This window comes from Rana temporaria, chromosome 4 (assembly GCF_905171775.1).
Source record: "Rana temporaria chromosome 4, aRanTem1.1, whole genome shotgun sequence".
NCBI classification, from domain to species: Eukaryota; Metazoa; Chordata; class Amphibia; order Anura; family Ranidae; genus Rana; species Rana temporaria.
In genome coordinates, this window is record NC_053492.1 from 156,473,750 (window position 1) to 156,497,410 (window position 23,661).

The following is a 23,661-nucleotide window of genomic DNA, read 5'->3' on the forward strand; positions in this document are numbered from 1 at the left end:
TCCTGTTTCTCCTTAGTAAGCTTGCCCCCATCACCCGAGCTGTTCTAGCTGGGGGTTAGTCAGTGTGCTCGCGCCTTCCCTTGGGACTACATCCCCGTGGGGAGTGCTGTGAACACAGCGTCTCCCCGCAGGGATGTAGTCCGAAGGGAGGGGGCGAGCACACTGACTATAGAAGGAAAAGGTGAACCAACAATGCACTGGCTTAAAGGAACCTATTTAGAAAATAAAAAACAAACCTTTACAACCCCTTTAAGGAATACAGTGATGTCCTCCTTCTTTCCCCAACCTGCTAACTGGACCATGGAAAAGCAGCAGTGAACTGCCGACAATATATTTTTCTTTCTCCTCCTATCAGCATTTTCCTTATCAATTTGCATATTGCACACCGATTGGCTCCCAGTCCTGCTCCTCCCTCTTCAAGTCTGAGATCTGTTTTATTGGGGATTACAACAGAGTGATATGAAAACTCATACAATTACGTCTGCATTGAAAAAAAATACATTTACTTATTTATTAATGAATTCAGGGCTGTATTGATTTGTGTCTTGTATATCTGCCTGGAGTTCACCTTTAAAAGTTAGTGTTTTCTTACTGAGATCAGATTTGTATTTAAGAGTGTGATTCAATACTATACATTTTTTTCCCACCTCTTATTTCTAATTAGATATTAATTGTATGGATTATATGTGCAGATTTAAAATGCATTATTGTTTAGTAGAAATGTAGAGAAACCGTTAATGCAAAGTTGCATTGATAGCAGAGATAATAATAGTGAATAGTTGCAAACATTTAACATATTGTGGACTATATTTTTATCAATGAGATAGCATTGGAAGGACTGGCAGAAATCTTTGGGCATAAAAATACAGATATATCTGCGAAAAACAGCAGAGTAAGCAAATTGTTAATGAGGAAAGAGATAAAGTGAAGGGGATTTGTGGTTTGGGTATGTTAGAGACAACATCTCAGATATCCTTTAAGAAAACCTCAGCCTGCCAGCTCATGTAGTTAATGAGCATTGGAGGCATAATTTACCTCTTTAATAGGAAGCTATGTAAAATGCAAGAGGGCAGTGGACCTCACAAGGTGAAGGGGACATTCTAGCAGACATTCTGTATGTGAAAATGACAGAAAGAGGTTCACTGCTGCAATGAACTTATTATCATTAACATTTGCTGTACAGTATGAAAATAACTAACAATGTAACTAGATGTCACAAGTTTATATAGTATGTTAATAAACCTGAATAATATGTAAGAATTGTAATTTAATACTTAAAAAAAATAGCATTGTTGTCTTTGTTATGTGGGTTGCTAAAGGTACATTTCAGGTAACCAGAAAATAAGCCTGGTAATGAACACAAAGGACACCATAACCTTCCCTGGGGTTCTGATTTTTAGGTAGGCTTTTAGTTGTAGAGCGCTAATAAACCTCATTGCCTTTAAATACCTTTTACATGGTAATCTTTAGGTTTGAGAAAGCCATTTGCTGAACATACAAATATGGCAGGGCAAATAACCTCAAACTGGCCATTGAAGGCTTCTTGATGTTTTTCAGAAGAGAAGTAACATGTCACCTAGAAACAACTGTGAAATGAGATGAATATGTACCATATTAAATAAAAATCAAAACGTAAAATAAGAACCTGTAAGGGAAAAACTACAACTCATGGGACCCCATAGAAAACGTTGCAATATTTTTTTATGGACCCCTAATACTGTTTTCCAAAGACAAATATATTCTGAAGGAAGTCTTGACTAAGACGGCCTATATATGTATGCCCCTACTCTCTTACCTCTAATTCCTCCCACCTGCACCACCTATTGTGACCGGCCTACAGATGCACTCAACAGCCCCCATCCCTACCCCCTAACTTAATTGCTGCAGAAAAAGAAATGTATCTAAAATAATTAAATACTTACCTAAATCTGCAGTCATATGAAGAGCAGAATCCCAAGTCTTCTAACGTCCAGACTGCAGAGTGGGTTTCTACAGATGAATATACTTTCCACTGGCTAATCAGAGATGTGATCTTATAATGCCGCGTACACACGATCGGTCCATCTGATGAGAACGGTCTGATGGACCGTTTTCATCGGTTATCCGATGAAGCTGACTGATGATCAGTTGTGCCTACACACCATCGGTTAAAAAAACAGATCGTGTCAGAACACGGTGACGTAAAACACAACGACGTGCTGAAAAAACAAAGTTCAATGCTTCCAAGTATGCATCGACTTGATTCTGAGCATGCGTGGATTTTTAACCAATGGTTGTGCCTACTAACGATCTTTTTTTTCCATCGGTTATGTGTCCATTGGTTAAATTTAAAACAAGATTGTTTTTTTTAACCTATGGAAAAATAACCGATGGGGCCCACACACGATCGGTTTGGTCCGATGAAAACGGTCCATCAGACCATTCTCATTGGTTTGACCGATCCTGTGTACGCGGCATCAAGCTCCAGAAGACGGTAGTCTTGTAATAACATCATAACGAGGGGCAGCAACCACACAGTTTTCAGACCACCAGTCTTCACTCCCGGAGGAGACTCTGCAGCGTAAACATGATGAAATACTCATGTGAGTATGAAAAGGTGTTGTACTGTTTTTTATTTTCGTTTTTTTTTAATTGTGACAGCAGGAAAAGGCTATCTATTTTTTTTCCTAATAAAAAAAATGGGGTTGTGCTTTGGGGGGAAAGGAGAGGGCTTGGGTCCATGCTGGAGTTCTGCTTAACATCTTGGCTGGGTGATTGCACAACCTCGGAGTTGAAAGCCATGGACCTGAAGTAAATAGGTACTACAGTAATGGTATTACTCAACTCCCAAAAAGACTGATTGTCTTACAGATTTAAGACCCAGAGCTGTCAAGAGCATTTGCCTCAGACACATGGGCCTAATGACACCATTTGCTCATCTAACAATTAAACATAATCAGAAGACTTTACAAACATAACCTTTTTAGCTTCTAAAATATAATCTAAGCTATAAAATAGTTTTCACTTCCTTATGGGTTTTTTTTTTTTTTTTTGGAAAATGAGGACACTTTGCTGATCTACTATCATATTAGATATGTCAGTGTCTTTGAAAGCTGCCAAGCTTTAGCAATGTGAATGGCAAATTGTGAGAGCAGCAAGCACAGGCGGGTCTTTTTAGCGGCCCGCACAGGGCAGTGTAGGCATTTCTTCATGTCTACTAATCATATTATAGGTCTAGGATAGATTTACAATCAGATTTGCCACTAAGAAGTTCATGTAATCTCCGTTGAAGAGTGACACCATTTTATCTTCACACGATTCCCTGCCTCTCACACAAGTAATTCAGTTGCGTCCACACTGTCACTTCTGACAGGCTGATTTAATCTTCATCCTCCTGCATGCTTCTGACCACTGTGCTGAGTCATTAACCTTGACTCACATAATTGAATTCAAGGTTGATTGCCTGTGACCCTTCTCAGTAAGGTTTTCAAAATGTACATATTCATTACGAGCTGCATTTCTAAACGGATTGCACAGGGAAAGCTGTAGAAATCAGGTTACTTGGTATGCAGGGGGCGAGGAGGGCACTAATTGCATGTTTGAGTTGAGGATTAGATTATGAAAAGAGAGAGAAAATGAAGATAGGTCCTGGCCGGCTCTCTATCACTACCGCCAATTGATATCCTATTAGTACAACTCATTTCTCTAGCGTTTTATAATCAATTTAATATGACATTATGATATAAATGATCCTCTATTTCAAAGGCTTTGGCATTTGTGGAATTTGTGTTTGGCCCTTCAAACCATTAAGTCAAATGTTCTACAGTTGCAACATAGCACATTAAATAATTTTCTTATAATGACTTAATTGTTACCTGGCATTTGCTTGTTTGACATTCGCTGGAACAAGGGTCACTACACTATTACCTGCTTTATTGTTGATATCTTCATTTCATAATTTATTATATTTGAATCTTAAAGTGGATTTCATCTTTCTGCCTCTAAAATTTTGTAAGCAAATATATAGTACCTATATATTTTTTCAAGTAGTATATTTACCTAAAATCTAGTTTTACACCTAGATGCCTGGGTTTAGATGAAGTGTGAAATCAGGCTTGCAATGGAAGTACCCACACTGTATGTTGATGGATGGAAGATGGAGACACCTTACTGAGAGCTCAGGGTTGGCATGAGTAGGGATGTGTAGAGTGATTTTGGCTAGATTGATTTCACCAAAAAAAAAAAAAAAATTCCCCTGGCAAAATCTTGCTAAAGTAGACACTTTGGGATTGATTTACCGTATATACACTAGTATAAGCCGACCCGAGTATAAGCCGAGGTACCTAATTTTACCACAAAAAACTGGTAAAACGTATTGACTTGAGTATACAGATGAAACTCGAAAAATGTGAATATTGTGCAAAAGTTCATTTATTTCACTAATGCAACTTAAAAGGTGAAACTAATATATGAGAGCGACTCATTACATGCAAAGCAAGATAGTTCAAGCCGTGATTTGTCATAATTGTGATGATTATGGCTTACAGCTCATGAAAACCCCAAATCCACAATCTCAGAAAATTTGAATTTACATGCAATCAATAAAACAAGGATTGTACATAGAACAATATCGGACCTCTGAAAAGTAGAAGCATGCATATGTACTCAGTACTTGGTTTGGGCCCCTTTTGCAGCAATTACTGCCTCAATGCGGCATGGGATGGAAGCCATCAGCCTGCGGCACTGCTGAGGTGTTATAGAAGATCAGGATGCTTCAATAGCATCCTTCAAGCTCTTCTGCATTGTTCGGTCTCATGTCTCTCATCTTTTTCTTGGCAATGCCCCATAGATTCTCTATGGAGTTCAGGTCAGGCGAGTTTGCTGGCCAATCCAGCACAGTAATCCCACGGTCATTGAACCTGGTTTTGCTGTCAAATTAAGTCAGCATATCCATAGAGCTTGTCTGCGGAAGGGAGCATGAAGTGCTCCAAAATCTCCTGGTAGACGGCTGCGTTGACCCTGTACTTAATGAAGCACAGTGGACCAACACCAGCAGATGACACGGCTCCCCAAATTAACACAGACTGTGGAAGCTTCACACTGGACTTCAAGCATCTTGCAGTGTGTGTCTCTCCATTCTTCCTCCATACTCCGGGTCCTTGGTTTCCAAATGAGATGCAAAATTTGCTCTTATCAGAAAAGAGGACTTTGGACCACTGACCAGGTCTGTTTTTCTTTAGCCCAGGTAAGACGCTTCTGACTATGTTTGTTTTTCAGGAGTGGTTTTACAAGAGGAATACAACATTTGAAGCCCATGTCCAGGATCCGGTGGCTCTTGATGCACTGACTCCAACCTCAGTCCACTCCTTGTGAAAGTCCCAACACTTTTGAATGGCCTTTTCCTGACGATCCTCTCCAGGCTGTGGTCATCCCTGCTGCTTGTGCACCTTTTTCTTCCACACTTTTCCCTTTCACATAACTTTCTATTAATGTGCTTTGATACAGCACTTTGGGAACATCCAACTTCTTTTGCTATTACCTTTTGAGGCTTTCCCTCCTTATGGAGGGTGTCAATGATGGTTTTCTGCACAACTGTCAGGTCATCAGTCTTTCCCATGATTGTGATTACTACTTAACCAGACTGAGAGACCATTTAAAGGCTCAGGAACCCTTTGCAGTTGTTATGGCTTAATTAGCCGATTAAAGTGGGACACTTTGAGCCTAGAATATTGCACCTTTTCACAATATTCAAATTTTATGAGATTGTGAATTTGGGGTTTTCATGAGCTGTAAGCCATAATCATCACAATTATGACAAATCATGGCTTGAACTATCTTGCTTTGCATGTAATTAGTCTATCTCATATATTAGTTTCACCTTTTAAGTTGCATTAGTAAAATAAATGAACTTTTGCCCAAAATTCAAATTTTTTCGAGTTTCACCTGTAAGCCGAGGGTGAGAATGCAGCAGCTACTGTAAGCGGAAAAGAGGGTCAACAATGCTCATTTGCACGCCTCACTGTGCCCATTGCAACCTCACTGTGCCAACCTCACTGTGCCCATTGCAACCTCACTGTGCCAATTGTCACTGTGCCAATCCTCACTGTGCCCATCCTCACTGTGCCCATCGTCACTGTGCCCATCATCACTGTGCCCATCGTCACTGTGCCCATCCTCACTGTGCCAATCCTCACTGTGTCCATCGTCACTATGCCCATCGTCACTGTGCCTATTGTCACTGTGCCCATTGTCAGTGTACCTGAAATTGAGAGGCTGCAGGCGTCCATTCATTGCTTAAAACTCGCAGTCTCCTCCTGGTCCCTTCCATGATAGGCGTTTCTTAGCAGACACAGTTCCGCCTATCACGGACGTTCTCTCATCCTCTGACTCAGTTTCCCAACGGACACTGTGTTCAGTGTTCCGCAAATCATGGACGTCCTCTTGTCCGAGGATGAAAAGGCGTCCGTGATTGACAGAACACTGAACACAGTGTCTGCTGGGATGGGTGAGGATGAGAGAACGTTCGTGATAGGCGTTTCTCAGCAGACAGAGTTCCGCCTATCACGGAAGGGACCAGAAGGAGACCGCAAGATTTTTTAACGATGGCTGTGTGAATGGGGAAAATGCCATTAATGACAACTAGATGGAGCTAAGGAGCATATTTTATTCCTATCATACTCCGCGCTATCTAGTAGCCATAATGTGGTATTTTTCCCATTCCCATTGTTTATTTTTCAATGAATAACATTTGATTTGCAGAGAATACAGTTTGAGAATATTTTTTTTTCCCCAGAAATAATTTAAACACAGTTTCAATGGATGAACAGCTATGCAAAGTTTTTTACACACACCCCTTTAATTCCCCCCTTCTATAGAATGTATGGGTTTTGTTTAGGATGAATGTGTATTTAGAGGAGTTTAGTTTGTTTCTTTTTGTGTTTGTAATTATTTTTTTTTGCCTTCACCATTGACTCATCAAAAGTTTTACACTTTACTGAAACCTCCAGATTTTTGTCAAAGTTTGGGGGAAATAAAAATGTATTGTAATCATCCCTAGGCATGCGCAGTGTTACCACATTTTCTAATATAGAAGAAAAACAAAGTCCTGGAAAGTTCAGGCAGTAATGGATGAGACGCAATACTGCATGCTTTGTTACTATCTATACTCAGCCAGCTGGATACGTGCGGCCAGGGATGGCTGCAGAAAAAAATCTGTAGAATCTAGCCGGTGGTTGTCAAAGCTGCTTGCAATCACTGTGTTTGACCGGCAGCAGCTATCAATCGCAGACCTTGCTGCTGTTCGCATGTAACCACCGGTTTGAACAGTAATATGTGAATACCAACCCTGGACACAATAGGGGAGACTACTAAAACTGGAGAGTGCAAAATCTGGTGCAGCTCTGCATAGAAACCAATCAGCTTCCAGGTTTCATTGTTAAAGCTTAATTGAACAAGCTGAAGTTAGAAGCTGATTGGCTATCGTGGATAGCTGCACCAGATTCTGAGTGTTCCAGTGTTAGTAAATCAACCCCAATCAGTGTACGTCCAGGATTGGCATTTCTGCAGGGTTTTGACCACACACAAACTGGCAGCAGGAAATCGGCCAGTTTGTATGTGGCCAAACATATTCAGCCACCTGAATGTAGCCCAAATTTTTTGGCTGATACACCACTTCCTATATATACTATATTGTCAAAAGTATTGGGACACCTGCGTTTTCATGAACTTTAATGGCATCCAAGTCTTAGTCCATTGGATTTAATATTGAGTTGGCCAAACCTTTGCAGCTATTCTTGTTCCAACATGACTGTGCACCTGCCTTTTTATGAACTTTAATGGCATCCAAGTCTTAGTCCATTGGATTTAATATTGAGTTGGCCAAACCTTTGCAGCCATTCTTGTTCCAACATGACTGTGCACCAGCACACAAAGAAAGCCCATAGAGACATGGATAAGCGATTTTGGGGTGGAGGAAATTGACTGGCCTACACAGTGTCCTGACTTCAACTCGATAAAACACCTTTAAGATGAATTAAAGAGGAGACTGTGAGCCAGGCCTTTTGTGTCCAACATCAGTGCCTGACCTCACATATGCGCTTCTGGAAGAAATGTCAAACATTCCCATAGACACACTCCTAAACATTGTGGACATTCTTCCCAGAAGAGTTGAAGTCAGGACACTGTGTAGGCAAGTCAATTTCCTCCACCCCAAAATCGCTTATCCATGTCTCTATGGGCTTTCTTTGTGTGCTGGTGCACAGTCATGTTGGAACAAGAATGGCCCATCACCAAACTGTTCCTACAAAGTTGGGAGCATGAAATTGTCCAAAAGGTCTTGTATGCTGACGCCTTAGGAGTTCCTTTCACTGATACTAAGGAGCCAAGTACAACCCCTGAAAAACAACCACACACCATAATCCCTCCTCCGCCAAATGATTTGGACCAGTGCACAAAGCAAGGTCCATAAAGACATGGGTGAGCGAGTTTGGGTTGGAGAAACGTGACTGGCCTGCAGAGTCCAGACCTCAACCCGATAGAACACCTTTGGGATGAATTAGAGTAGAAGAATACGTATGGGCCAAAACCGAGGAAAAAAAATGTTTTTTATATATTTTTGGGGGATATTTATTATAGCAAAAAGTAAAAAAATTTGAATTTTTTTCAAAATTGTCGCTGTATCTTTGTTTATAGCGCAAAAAAATAAAAAACGCAGAGGTGATCAAATACCACCAAAAGAAAGCTCTATTTGTGGGAAAAAAAGGACGCCAATTTTGTTTGGGAGCCACGTCTCACGACCGTGCAATTGTCAGTTAAAGCGAAGCAGTGCCGAATCGCAAAAAGTGGCCTGGTCCTTTAGCTACAAAATGGTCCGGGGCTTAAGTAGTTAAAATTCATGTGTGTGTAAAGGCAGGTGTCCCAATACTTTTGGCCATATAGTGTATGTGTGGAGTAATTTGAATGGACACTAAAAGCATGTTATTATATGAATTGAATGAACACTCCAGCACTTTATGATATATGAATTAATGATTTATGAATTGTTGATTTCTGTATTGGTGTTTATACACTTGATTTGATTATAGACACAATATTTGGTTGAATTTTGATCACTTGTATATTGTAGCGCCAAAACACCTCTTTTTTAAGCCAGGAGCTGAACTGTGAGGCCCCGTACACACGGCCGAGGAACTCGACGTGCCAAACACATCGAGTTCCTCGGCCAGTTCAGTCCTGGAGCCGCCGAGGACCTCGGCGGGCCGAGTTCTCCCATAGAACAACGAGAAAATAGAGAACATGTTCTCTATTTCCTCGCCGAGGTCCTCGTCGGCTTCCTCGGCCGAAAGTGTACACACGGCCGGGTTTCTCGGCAGAATTCAGCCAGAAACTCGGTCGGAAGCTGAATTCTGCCGAGGAAACTGGTCGTGTGTACGGGGCCTCAGTGCTGTATGAACTGGAATGGACTGAAGGGACCACCTGACGTGGAGAGAGACTGTCACTGTGACTCAGGAGGGGACGTGTCATGTAGTTGAGATGTAATAATCATCTGTGCTGCTGCACACTGCTGTCAATGTCATTGTGAGAGTCAAATTCATGTATATGTGTGCTGCCCATTAATTACTACTTACTATATGAAAAATAATATAAGAAATATATTTTTTGCCTTAATAGTTATACCTTAAATCAAATTGCTAATTGCATAGTGTACTTGTTTGTAGCCTAAATACTGAAATTTGCACTTACAACTGTAAATGTGTAACTTTTGGAATTGCCGGTAAAAATGTGGCTGTGCCAGTAAATTTTGGGAATCGTGTCAGTACATTTTAATCTGGTAGGTTGGCAACACTGATTCAGATTTACTAGCTTCATGACAACTTTAACTACTTGCCTGGATTGTTTTTAAAGAACACCTTATGCCGTGTGCACACGATCAGGCTTTTGCCTGGCCAAATCACATCGGAATTCCGACGGAGTTCCATCGGAAAAATATAGAACATGTTCGTCGGAATTTCTGATGAAAAAACTCAGATGGTGCTACACACGATCGGAAAATCCGATGGAAAAAGTCCATTGGACTTTTTCCATCGGAAATTCCGATTGTGTGTACGGGGCATTACTGTACTAATAAACCTGTGGCCTTTCCATTATTTACTTTCAGTAAACTAAAAAAAGTCAGTATCCTAAGAAGGGATCTCCCTTTCTACACAGATCATCATCATCCATTCTCCATTCTTATGCTTAAATTACTTATCCAGAACACATTTAAACATTCTCATTGCATACAGTGAATGAAGGAAGCCTCACTGGCATAAATAAAGTTTGATAATGCTCAGCACTCACCAGAAAGTGAATAAGCCTGTTTCATGCCCCTGTGTGATGGCTTTGAGTTACTATAACCATCATAGTCCAAGTCGCCATTGCCTCCAGTCATCTCCATGTCTTCTGCCCTTCACCACAGTAGACGTCTTCGCACAGTTCTCTTTGCCACCTTTCTGTCTTCTCCTCATTAGGGATTTCTTGCTAGTCTTGTCTGTCATGTTGTAATGCAAAGCATTTCCCTCAACAGTATACAATGTAATCACCTTTGTCCTGCTTGTTTTGTGTATATAATGTTGCTTAGTTACTTTTTCGTTCATAAGTGTTAACAGCATGAGGTGTAACAATTTAAACATATGTGTACATAATCCTTCTCTTTCACTATTATGATCTTTACAAAGCTTACTGTTTTCTGTTTTTATAATTCGCAATATCCTGCAACCAAAGCACACTATCACTTTAGACAATGAAAGCTTTACTTTATTCATGTCTTTGTTAAAGCTGGAATCTCCAAACCATAACTATATTGTTGTTCAGGCTCAGATCACACATACCACATACACTGCATATATAATTTTAGGAAAACATGCTTATAAAATAGTTTACCATTTGTCAATAAAATGTCCTCGGATTTCATTAAAAAAATCTGGTCACCTTATTAAAAAAGCGATGGGTACCCTGATGTAAGGAAGGGGCTCTCTATGGACCCTGGTGTAAGGAGGGGCTCTCTGGGGACCCTAATGTAAGGGGGCCCTCTGGGGACCCTAATGTAAGGGGGGCTCTCTGGGCACCCTGATGTAAGGGGGCTCTCTGGGTACCCTGATGTAAGGAGGGGCTCTCTGAGGACTCTGATATATGGAAGCTCTCTGGGGACCCTGATGTAAGGAAGGGGCTCTCTGGGGATCCTGATGTAAGGAATGGGCTCTCTGGGGATCCTGATGTAAGGAAGGGGCTCTCTTGGGGGCCCTGATGTAAGGAAGGGGCTCTCTGGGGGCCCTGATGTAAGGAGGGGCCCTCTGGGGACCCTGAAGTAAGGGGGCTCTTTGGGGACCCTGCTGTAAGGAGGGTCTCTCTGGGGACCCTGATGTAATGGGGCTTTCTGAGGACCCTGATGTAAGAGAGGGACTCTCTGGGAACCTGGATGTATGGGGGGCTCTCTGGGGACCCTGATGTAAGGGGGGACTTTGGGGATACTAATGTAAGGGAGGCTCTCTGAGGATTCTGATGTTAGAGGAGGCTCTCTGGGGACACTGATGTAAGGGGGATCCACACTCAGATATGTAACGATATTTCATAATATTATATATATATATATATATATATATATATATATATATATATATATATATACATATATATATATATATACATATATATATATATATATATATATATATATATATATATATGAAATATCGTTACATATCTGAGTATGGATCCCCCTTACATCAGGGTCCCCAGAGAGCCTCCCATACATCCAGGTTCCCAGAGAGCCTCCCTTACATTAGGATCCGCAGAGTCCCCCCTTACATCAGAGTCCCCAGAGAGCCCCCCATACATCCAGGTTCCCAGAGAGTCCCCCTCACACACACACATACGTATATTATATACATGTGTATGCCCTCCCAAGCGTATGACTTTTTTTACTTCTCTGATTTGGGCTCTAGCCCCAGATCTTTTGTAGACCTAGCAACACCACTGGTGGGGGCCCATGGCTCATTGCTCTTAATCCCGCCCCACACTATAAAAATATTCTTTCTATAGCGGCCATTTGTAGTGTGATAGTGGTGTGCAGAGAGATAGAACAGGGCTACTAGGCAGCTAGTGTGCTATAGTGTTCTATTCTGATTCTATTGTCAGTGTAAAATATCAGTTTGGTGCAGTGTGACCATTAGTGTTAGGCCTCGTACAGACGACCGGATCTATCCGCTGGGATTGATCCACGGATCAGTTCCAGCAGATAGACCCGGTCGTGTGTACGTCCGAGTGGACATTTCCCGGCGGATAAAAATCCAGCCGACGGATTCCCAGCGGATAAAAATTTCTTAGCATGCTTCTAGCGTCGCGCACGTCGCGGCGACGATGGCGCGACACGTCACCGCGGATGTATTCCGCGCGAATTTCGATCTGATGGTGTGTACAGTCATCAGATACAAATCCGCCAGATGATTTATCCGCTGGAAACGGTCCGGCGGATATCCTCTCGTGTGTACGGGGCCTTAATGTAGGGATAGTTCAGTGATGGACTAGGGACTATGCCATCTGATCTGCAGTTTCTCCCTGTATTATGTTCCCCGTGCCTGTCCTTGATTTGATCGTTACCTGGCCTCCTTACTACTCTGATTCTCTTCATTCCGGACTTCGGCTTGCTTGACCTTTCTTCTGTCTTACCTCTGGATTTCTCTGTTGCCAAACCTCTGCCTGAACTTGACAGTTCTTAAGCGTTATCTCTGATGTACCTTTATTCTTCTGTATCAGGCCCAGCTTATCTCACTCTGCACCTTGCTTTGGCCTCCATGTACCTGCTTCTGCGGTACACGGCACCACCAACATTCCTGCATCCACAAGTGCCTGCACCCACAAGTGCCTGCACCCACAGCCACCAACTGCAGCTCCACTACTGCTGCTGGCTTCTACAAGTGTCCTCCTGCTATGGAGAACATCACAGGCACTCCTACCCCACCACATTCTCGTAGCCACTTTTGCAAACTCAGTGGTCCTTGAACCGGAGAGGTACAAGAGGCTTTCTCTGCTCATCAGGCTCTACCTTAAGGTACGTGATAAGTGCGACCACTATTGATCTTTACATTAGTGTGAATGTAGGGAAAGCTCAGTCAGTGTAAGTGTAGTGACCATTTACACACAGTTTTTTTTCTGTGCGTTACTGCAAGTTTATCTCCATATAGTTCTGTGCGTTACTTAAAGTTTAACGCTGTATATTTCATTGCGTTACTGCAAGTTTAATGCCATATAGTTCTGTGCGTTATGCCACATTTAATGCTGTATATTTCATTGTGTTACTGCAAGTTTAATGCCATATATTTCATTGCGTTACTGCAAGTTTAATGCCATATATTCCATTGCGTTACTGCAAGTTTAATGCCATATACTTCTGTGCATTACTACAAGTTTAACGCCATATAATTCTGTGTTACGCCATGTTTAACCATGTATATTTATTTGCATTCCTGCTAGTTTAACGCCATATATTTCATTGCGTTACTGCAAGTTTAACACCATATATTTGATTGCATTACTGCAAGTTTATTGCTATATAGTTCTGTGCGTTGCTGCAAGTTTAACGCTGTATATTTCATTGCGCTACTGCAAGTTTAATGCCATATAGATTTGTGCATTACTGCAAGTTTAACGCCATATATTCCATTGCGTTACTGAAAGTTTAACGCCATATGGCTCTGTGCGTTACTGCAAGCTTAATGCCGTATATTTCATTGCGTTACTACAAGTTTAATGCCATATATTTCTTTGTATTCCTGCTAGTTTAACACCATATAGTTCTGTGCGTTACAGCAGGTTTTAAGCCATATATTTAATTGCGTTGCTGCAAGTTTAACGCCATATATTTAATTCCGTTACTGCAAGTTTAACGCCATACAGTTCTGTGCATTACTGCAAGTTTAATGCTATATAGTTCTGTGCGCTACGCCAAGTTTAACACTGTATATTTCATTGCATTACTTAAAGTTTAATGCCAGATAGTTCTGTGCGTTACTGCAAGTTTAATGCCATATAGTTCTGTGCGTTATGCCAAGTTCAACGCCATATATTTCATTGCATTACTGCAAGTTTAATGCCATTTATTTCATTACATTACTGCAAGTATAACTCTGTATATTTCATTGCATTGCTGCCATATATTTCATTGCAAATAAATATAAAGTAATATGCGCTGAATATTAACTAAAATAATGTGAAAACCGTAATACAAGTGGTTCAAAATCCAAAAAAACAAAAATATATGTATACAGAGATTAATTAAATCCAAAAAACAATTAGTCCAATTGCATAGATATGCACCAGTGCTTCTCCTGTGAACAACACCCAGACAAGTGCAATGATTGAAATATGTGCGATGTAGTCACACTCTGTAAACTTCTGTTTCATATATGTGCAGCGCTTCCTCCACACTGATACAGCTCATAGAAAACAAACATAAGAAAGGGATCTCATAGCGCAAATAGCATGAACAAAACGAAAAAGATAAATGGCCTCTTGACAAGGTCACACTCACGAATCCACCGAGTTTAAAACAGCATTGAACAACAAGGCACCAATCCACCGATTAAGCCGCTCAGCATGTCTGATGCACTCTCCTCATTCGTATCAGCGATCCGTCCCGCTCGTAACTCCTCCCCCACGCGTTACGTCACTAGACACGTGACTTAGTCATGGGTAACCATACATTTTTGTTTTTTGTTTTTTTGGAATTTGAACCACTTGTATTACGGTTTTAACATTATTTTAGTTAATATTCAGCGCGTATTACTTTATATTTATTTGCACTATTTGTTTGACATACATCATTATTGCTGCGTTTATTATTTGGTAATTTTCTTAATGTCATAATTTTCAATATTTAATTAGCGCTGTAGTACCATTTTTTGCATATATTTCATTGCGTTACTGCAAGTTTAACACCATATAGTTCTGTGCGTTACTGCAAGTTTAATGCCATATAGTTCTGTGCGTTACTGCAAGTTTAACGCCATATAGTTATGTGCATTATGCCAAGTTCAACGCCATATATTTCATTGCATTACTGCAAGTTTAATGCCATATATTTCATTGCATTACTGCAAGTATAACTCTATATATTTCATTGCGTTACTGCCATATATCTCATTGTGTTACTGCAAGTTTAACACCATACAGTTCTGTGTTACTTCAAGTTTAACGCCATATAGTTCTGTGCGTTACTGCAAGTTTAATGCCATATAGCTCTGTGCGTTACTGCAAGTTTAACGCCATATATTTCATTGCGTTACTGCAAGTTTAACACCATATAGTTCTGTGCTTTACTGCAAGTTTAACGCCATATAGTTCTGTGCGTTACTGCAAGTGTAACGCTGTATATTTCATTGTGTTACTGCCATATATTTCATTGTGTTACTGCAAGTTTAACACCATACAGTTCTGTGTTACTGCAAGTTTAACGCCATATAGTTCTGTGCGTTACTGCAAGTTTAATGCCATATAGCTCTGTGCGTTACTGCAAGTTTAACGCCATATATTTCATTGCGTTACTGCAAGTTTAACGCTGTATAGTTATGTGCGTTACTGTAAGTTTAATGCCATATAGTTCTGTGCGTTATGTCAAGTTTATCGCTGTATATTTCCTTGCATTACTGCAAGTTTAATGCCGTATATTTTATAGCGTTACTGCAAGTATAACGCCATATAGCTCTGTGCATTACTGCAAGTTTAACGCTGTATATTCCATTGCGTTACTTCAAGTTTAACACCATATAGTTCTGTGCGTTACTGCAAATTTAACGTCATATAGCTTAAGTTTAACGCTGTATATTTCATTGCATTTTTTCAAGTTTAATGCCATATAGTTCTGTGCGTTACTGCAAATTTAACACCATATAGTTCTGTGCATTATGCCAAGTTCAACTCCATATATTTAATTGTATTACTGCAAGTTTAATGCCATATATTTCATTGCATTACTTCAAGTATAACACCATATAGTTCTGTGCATTATTGCAAGTTTAGCGCTGTATATTTCATTGCGTTACATCAAGTTTAACGCCATATATTTAATTGCGTTACTGCAAGTTTGCCACCATATAGTTCTGTGCATTACTGCAAGTTTAACGCCGTATATTTCATTGCGTTACTACAAGTTTAACGCTATATATATATACGACTCCCAAACAACCGCAAAGTCCACGTTACTGCTAACTAGGGATGAGCCGAACACCCCGGGTTCAGTTCACATCTTCTACACCGCTCCTTCTTTGACTGACTGAAGCCTCAGCAACATGTTGTCCAGGACCAGGATTTTGTAACCTCCCAGTCTCTGGAACGCGTTGCACAGACCTTTCTGCAAGGCCTCCAGATGATGTTTCATCCTCTGGTCCGCAACCTTATCCTTGTAACGTGGATCAAGGATGGTTGCCAGCCAGTAATAATCCCTCTCCTTGATACCATGAATACGAGGATCCTTCCGCAGGCTTTGTAGGATCAGGGAGGCCACGCAGAGTAGGTTTGCTGAGGAATTCGGTGCGGAGTCCTCTGGGTCACTGAGGACAACAGGATCCGCAGCCACCTCCTCCCAGCCACGTACAAGTCCATGTGTTTTTTGGGACTGTAATTGATCCCTTGAAAACTGCTGCTGATGCTGAGTGCTATGCTCCACCTCCATGCTGACACAATCCTTCTCCTCCTACTCCTCGTCCTCTTCCTGTGTGATAGGCGGGCCAGCAGGAACACTGTCTGGATAAAGGGGGCCTTGAGAGGTAAGGAAGTTCTCCTCTTCCTCCCTCTGTTCTGCCTCAAGTGCCCTGTCCATTATTCCATGCAGCGTGTGCTCCAACCGGTGGACAAGAGGGACAGTGTCACTGATGCATGCACTGTCACTGCTCACCATCCTTGTTGCCTCCTCAAATGGTAACAGGAGAGTGCATGCATCCCTGATCATGGCCCACTGGTGTGGGGGGAAAAAACAAGCTCCCCTGACCCTGTCATTGTGCCATATTGGCACAGATACTCATTGATGGCCCTCTACTGCGTGTGCAGCCGCTGCAGCATGGCCAACATAGAGTTCCACCTGGTGGGCATGTCACAGATTAGGCCGTTCTTGGGCAGGTTGTATTCCTTTTGGAGGTCAGCCAGCCGAGCACTGGCATTATATGACCGGCAGAAATGCACACAGAGTTTCCTGGCCTGCCTCAGGACATCCTGTAAGCCTGGATACCTGCCCAAGAAGCGCTGCACCACCAAGTTAAGGACGTGAGCTAAACAGGGCACATGGGTCTGTTGTCCCTGTCGGTGGGCGGAGAGGAGGTTGGTGCCATTGTCGCAAACCACCATTCCTGGCTTAAGCTATCATGGCGTCAACCACCTCTGAGCCTGCCCCTGCAGAACTGATAGAACCTCTGCCTCAGTGTGGTTCCTGTGCCCCAAGCACACCAGCTCAAGCACCGCATGGCATCTTTTTGCCTGCGTACTTGCGTAGCCCCTTGAACGCCTACGAAGCACTGCTGGTTCAGAGGACAAAGCCCAGGAAAAGGCCATGGAGGTAGAAGAAGAGGAGGGGGTGGAGGAGAGAGGTGTGTCAGAATCACCAGTAGTAGCATTTTGGAGGCGTGGTGGTGGAACAACCTCCAACACTTCTGCACTTTGTCCTGCATCCTTCCCAGCTGCCAGCAGAGTCCCCCAATGCACCGTGAAAGATAGGTACCGTCCCTGTCCATGCCTGCTGGACCATATGCACCTTACCGCTGACCGCCCTGTCCAGCGAGGCATGGACATTGCCTTCCACATGCCAGTAGAGAGCCAGAATAGCCTTCCATGAGAAAAAGTGGCATTTGGGAACCTGCCACTGAGGAACCGCACATTCTACAAACTCACGGAAGGGGGTAGAGTCTACCAACTGAAAAGGCAGCAGTTGAAGTGCTAGCAATTTAGCCAAGCTAGCATTCAACCGCTGGGCATGTGGATGGCTGGGAGAAAACTTCTTTCGGCGCTGCAGCAGCTGGGGCAGGGAAATTTGCCTGGTACAGTCTGACGTTGGTGTACCGATAGCAGATTGCAGGCAAGTACTTGGCTGTGACACACCTAATTCTACACCTTCATTCCTCAGTGCAGGTTTCAGAGAGGACTGAAGGTATAGTGGGGTTGGAGATCCCAGCTGATGAGGAGCAAGGAGAGGTCCACTTTGTTTTTTGGTGTGGGTCTTTTAGGTGCGCTTGCCAACGAACTGCATGGCAGGTCGACATATGTCTGGTCAAGCATGTGGTGCCCAAGCGGGTGATGTTTTGGCCACGTGAGATACACTTGAGACATATGTTTCAAATAGCAGCGGTGCAATCTGATACACTCGTCTCAAAAAAGGTCCACACCAAAGAACTTTTGGAATAACGCGGAGAGACAGCAGCGTCCTGCACATGCGGAGCTCTGCAGTGTAATGCAGTCGGTGTGCTGCCCTTAACCTGGCCCCTGGAGGGCATCCTGCCTCGTTGGAGATATGCCTCATCCTCCTCCTCCCCTCTCCTATCAGGCACCCAGTTAGAATCAGTGACCTCATCATCCCCTCCCTCCTCATCACTGGAGCAAACCTGGCAGTATGCTGCAGATGAGGGAACATGACTGCCAGATTGCTGTCCTTCTTAGTAACCCCCTCTCTCTGGGCTCACGTTACTGCCTTCCTCCAGCTGGGTACCATCATTGGAGCCTTCAAAACGCTGGGCATCCTCCTGCAGCATGTACCCAACACTGTGGTCAAACAGGACTCCTCAGGAGGACATGGTGGGGCTAGGGTAGGATTGATTGATGCCATTGAGCCGAGGGAAGAGGCCGCTTTGCCAGACAAAGTACCCTGAGCCTGGGTGAGAAAGGATGAGGAGGATGAGAACGGTTTGGTCATCCACTATACCAAGTCTTTGGCATGTTGTGGCTCAACACGGCCAGCTGCTGAAAAAAAGGACAATGGTGTCCCACGGCCACGTGCTGATGCGGATGCACTGTGTCCATTACCAGCACTGTTGCCTCTAGACACAGAGCCTGCTTGCCCTCTTTAATTGGCTTGTGACTGTCTGTCTCTCCTTGTTGTCCTTCCAGACATACTAATGGCCTTCAGGGAGATGTAGCTCAAAGCTGGGATGTATATATATATATATATATATATATATATATACTGATTAGACTGCAGCTAGCAGAATCAACTGCCTGCCTGTAGTATTATTAGTATGAGAACACCAGCAATTGTCTTCAGTTAGCTTTAGTTGCACACTGTTCAGAGGACACAGTACACTAACTGAAAATACTGCAGCTCCCTGCCTGTGGTATTAGTATGATAACACCAGCAATTGTATTCAGCTAAGCTTTAGGTGCACACTGTGCAAAGGACACTAAATCAAAATACTGCAGGTCCCTGCCTGTATTTGTATGAGAACATCAGCAATTGTATTCAGGTAAGCTTTAGGTGCACACTGTGCAAAGGACACTAAATCAAATAAATGCAGCTCCCTGCCTGTGGTATTAGTATGAGAACACCAGCAGTTGTATTCAGGTAAGCTTTAGGTGTACACTGTACAAAGGACACTAAATCAAAATACTGCAGATCCCTGCCTGTATTTGTATGAGAACACCAGAAATTATATTCAGGTAAGCTTTTGGTCAGGGGTGGCCAACCAGTGGCCCGGGGACCACATGTGGCCCGCGGAGCCCTCTGATGTGGCCCGCGACCTCCTGCTCTGGAATAGCGGGTTGACATAAGCCGATGCTTTATGTATAGCGCCAACTCCTGTCACAGGCGGAGTGATACCAAATGCACTCTGCCTGGGACAGAAACAGCTGGCGATACCTGAATGTAAGACTGTTATTAAAGGTAAGTTTAATACTAAAATCATTGTGTATATGGACATATCTTTTCTGCAGTGGTTAATGGGCTGCTTTCAAACTAATTTGCAGGTGCAGCGCAGAACACCTGTGGGTTACCTGCACTGAGCCATAGACTACTGTTATTACTTGTGGGTTGGTGTACTTCAGAAAGTGCACCACACCTGCAGGATATTATAGAAGTCTATGGCAAAGTGCAGCTAACTGCAGGAAAGCCACAGGTGCACTGTGTTGCACCCTCGGTGTGAGTATATCGCAGCGCATCAGTATGAAAGCAGCCATAGGCCCCTTTGACACGATCAGTCTGACCCAATCGGACCCTTCGTTTACCTCTACTGAGCCACATATGTAAACGGACTTGTAGTCATTTACACACACCTACCTCTAATTCGATCCACAAAAAAAAACAGAAGGGGGATCTGTCCCCTTCCATCTGGGAAGATCGGATTGGAGGGCCAATAGAGTAGAGTGGGCTGTGCCCCTGTCTGCTCTGCATATGCAAAGTGGACATCGGCCTGTCATCTGCCCGCTCCATTTATTGTGGCCCGCGACCGGTTAACAAGTCGCTTCAGTGGCCCTTGCCCTTCAAAAGGTTGGGCACCCCTGCTTTAGGTGCACACTGTGCAAAGGACACTAAATCAAAATACTGCAGGTCCCTGCCTGTATTTGTATGAGAACACAAGCAATTGTATTCAGGTAATCTTTAGGTGCACACTGTGCAAAGGACACTAAAACAAAATACTGCAGGTCCCTGCCTGTATCTGTATGAGAACACCAGCAATTGTATTCAGGTAAGATTTAGGTGCACACTGTGTAAAAGACACAGTACACTAAGTGAAAATACTGCAGCTAGCACAAACACCTGACTGCCTGTCAGTATATTAGGAAGAGAATACAGGAAAGGCTCTAGCTAAACTGAATACAGTGTATAAATATACAGTATATACAACATTTGGGATGCATATATATCCTCTACACACTGTAACTGAAGCTAACTGACTTGCCTGCTCTAACTCAAATTAAATGACACTGTCTCTCTCTCTCTCTCTGTCTTTAACCACCACTGCAACACATTACACAAGGCCGTCACGCAGGAGGCCTTATATAGTGTGGGGCGTGTACTAAATCCCCTGAGACATAATTGGCCAAAGCCACCCTGGCTTTGGCCAATTATGGCTCTCTGTACAGATGGCGCTGTGATTAGCCAAGCATGCGGGTCATAGTGCATGCTTGGCCAATCATCAACCAGCAATGCACTGCGATGCCGCAGTAAATTATGGGCCGTGACACGTCACTCGAATTTGGTGCGAACAGCCCATAAAGTTGTAATTCGACGAATGGTCGAACGGCCGATGTTCGAGTTGAACTTACGTTCGACTCGAACTCGAAGCTCATCCCTACTGCTAACACGTAGTCCAGCAAGCATGGGCAGGGACAATATATTTAGTTTACAACACACTGGGTAACTCTGCTTGCAACTCGGAAGGATGCGGAACAGGGCTCAGTGCTGCAGCTTGTTGTGCCCCATGTCTCCATACAGCTTCTGATGATGCCAGATTTGTTAGCTTTACCCCCTCCTCCTCCTCCTCCTCCTCCATGCCCTCCTCCGCTGAATTGTCCTATGAACCTCAAGTACCCCCTAAGCGTTCAAAGGACTATTCAATGAGTCAGGTTAAAAGGTGCCATGTAGCGGCATGTCTAGGGGACATGCCACCAAGAGGTGGCATCGCCACATCAGCTGGAGAAATGGTGGTGTTTGATAATGGCACAAACCTTCTGTCTGCCCTTAGACAGGGAAAGTTGACATATGTGCCATGCCTGACACGGGTCCTCAATTTGGTGGTGCAGCATTTCCTAAATAGGTACCCAGGGTTGAAAGATCTACTAAAGCAGGCCAGAAGAGTGTGTAGCCATTTTAAACCACCTGATTGTGACATGCCCACTAGGTGGAACTTGACTATGGCAATGCTGCAGTGGCTGCACATGCAGCAGAGGGCATTCACCAAGTACTTGTGTGAGTATGGCACAACGATAGGTTCAGACCGGCTCATCTTTTTTCCCCACGCCAATGGCTGCTCATAAAGGATGCATGCACTCTACTGTCACCATTTGAGGAGGCCACAAGGATGGTGAGCCGTGACAATGCATGCATCAGAGACACAATCCCGGTTGTGTTCCTGCTGGAGCAGACTCTGCATGGCATTATGGACACGGCACTCGAGGCAGAGCAGTGAAAGGAAGAGGATGACTTACTTTCCTCTCAAGGCCCACTTTATGCAGACACCATTGTTCCTATGCCACAGAGCACACAAGAGGAGATAGAGGAGGAAGGGGATTCTGGCAGTTTCGGAGGCATTGAAGCAGAGGAAGACATACGTCAAACAGTAGGAGATGGTACGTGGCTGGGAGGAGTCAGTTCCAGATACTTTAATCCTCGTGGCCCCCAAGAAGTGTGCTTCTCATGCCTTCGCTAAAAATCTCTAATCTTGTTCCCGTGCACTACATTGTGGCCTCATCATACAGACTGGCTCCCCAAGCCATTGCTTACAAAATAAAGAAAGCTTGCAGGGAAATTAGATATTTTGGGCTTTATAAAAGCAATTATTGCTGCAACAGCTTCTTTACACAGTGCAGATATGCCACTTTACAGGTAGACTAAGGGGACCCCCCCAAGGCACTATATTAAAAGGAATTTTTCATTTTTATACTTTCACTTTAAGCATCAATAAATCACTGTTTAGAAATTATGTTTACAAACTTTTTTTTTTATTAATACATGTCCGCCAGGGCAGTACCCAGACCCCATAACCATTGTATGCTCAATTACTTGCATATAAGCCTTCAAAATGGGCACTTTTGATTTTTCACGTTTGGGTCCCATAGACTTTAATGGGGTTCGTTTTTCAGTTCCGAACTTTCCCGATGTTCGAAAGTTTTGGTGCGAACAGAACAGGGGGTAGTTTGGCACATTCCTAGTTACTAGACAAGAAGCCTATACTGAAAGATTTCCCCTCTATTCCCGTTCTGGTAAAAACTCCAAATTTTAGATGTTCCTTAACTTCTTCTGGACCTGGTGAAAAAGGACAGTGAGCTTTCTGAGCAGGACCTCAGACACCAATAAAAACCTGACATAGGTTTAATGAGGAACTGAAGTCTGGAAGATGTTTCCAAAAATAAGGAGGCAAAGGGTAATGGAATAGTCACCAATATTGTCTGTTGTCCTCCTGAAATGTATTATTCCCCTGTGCTAACTTACCATGCTCTGTTCTGCTCTGTAGAACTGTGTGGAGGTGACCATCTTGGTTAAATCACAGGGCTTTGCTTTCTCATATCAGAGCAAGGAGAACAGAGAGCGGCACATTAGCGAAATCACTAAATCTCACTCCAAATCTTCTAAAGCCGCGTACAGGCGATCAGTCTGATGGATCATTTTCATCGTTTAACCGATGAAGCTGACTGATGGTCCGTCGCGCCTACACACCATCGGTTAAAAAAACGATCGTGTCAGAACGCGGTGACGTAAAACACAACGATGTGCTGAAAAAAACTAAGTTCACTGCTTTCAAGCATGCGTCGACTTGATTCTGAGCATGCGTGGATTTTTAACCGATGGCTGTGCCTACTAACGATCGGTTTTGACCTATCGGTTAGGAATCCATTGGTTAAATTTAAAGCAAGTTGGCTTTTTTTTAACCGATGGTTAAACAACCTATGGGGCCCACACACGATCGGTTTTGACCGATGAAAATGGTGCATCAGACCATTGTCCTCTGTTTAACC

At 43.1% G+C, this 23,661-nt stretch overlaps 1 protein-coding gene across 1 annotated transcript in view; it reads right to left on the reverse strand.

The window, feature by feature from the left end:
- LOC120936696 overlaps positions 1-10,565 on the reverse strand; it is a 353,988-nt gene extending 343,423 nt beyond the window's left edge. The window contains exon 1 of the mRNA XM_040349249.1: positions 10,318-10,565. Coding sequence (XP_040205183.1) covers positions 10,318-10,414 — 97 coding nt within the window. The 5' untranslated portion in view covers positions 10,415-10,565. The remainder of the gene's footprint in view (positions 1-10,317) is intronic.
- Positions 10,566-23,661: the final 13,096 nt, after the last annotated feature.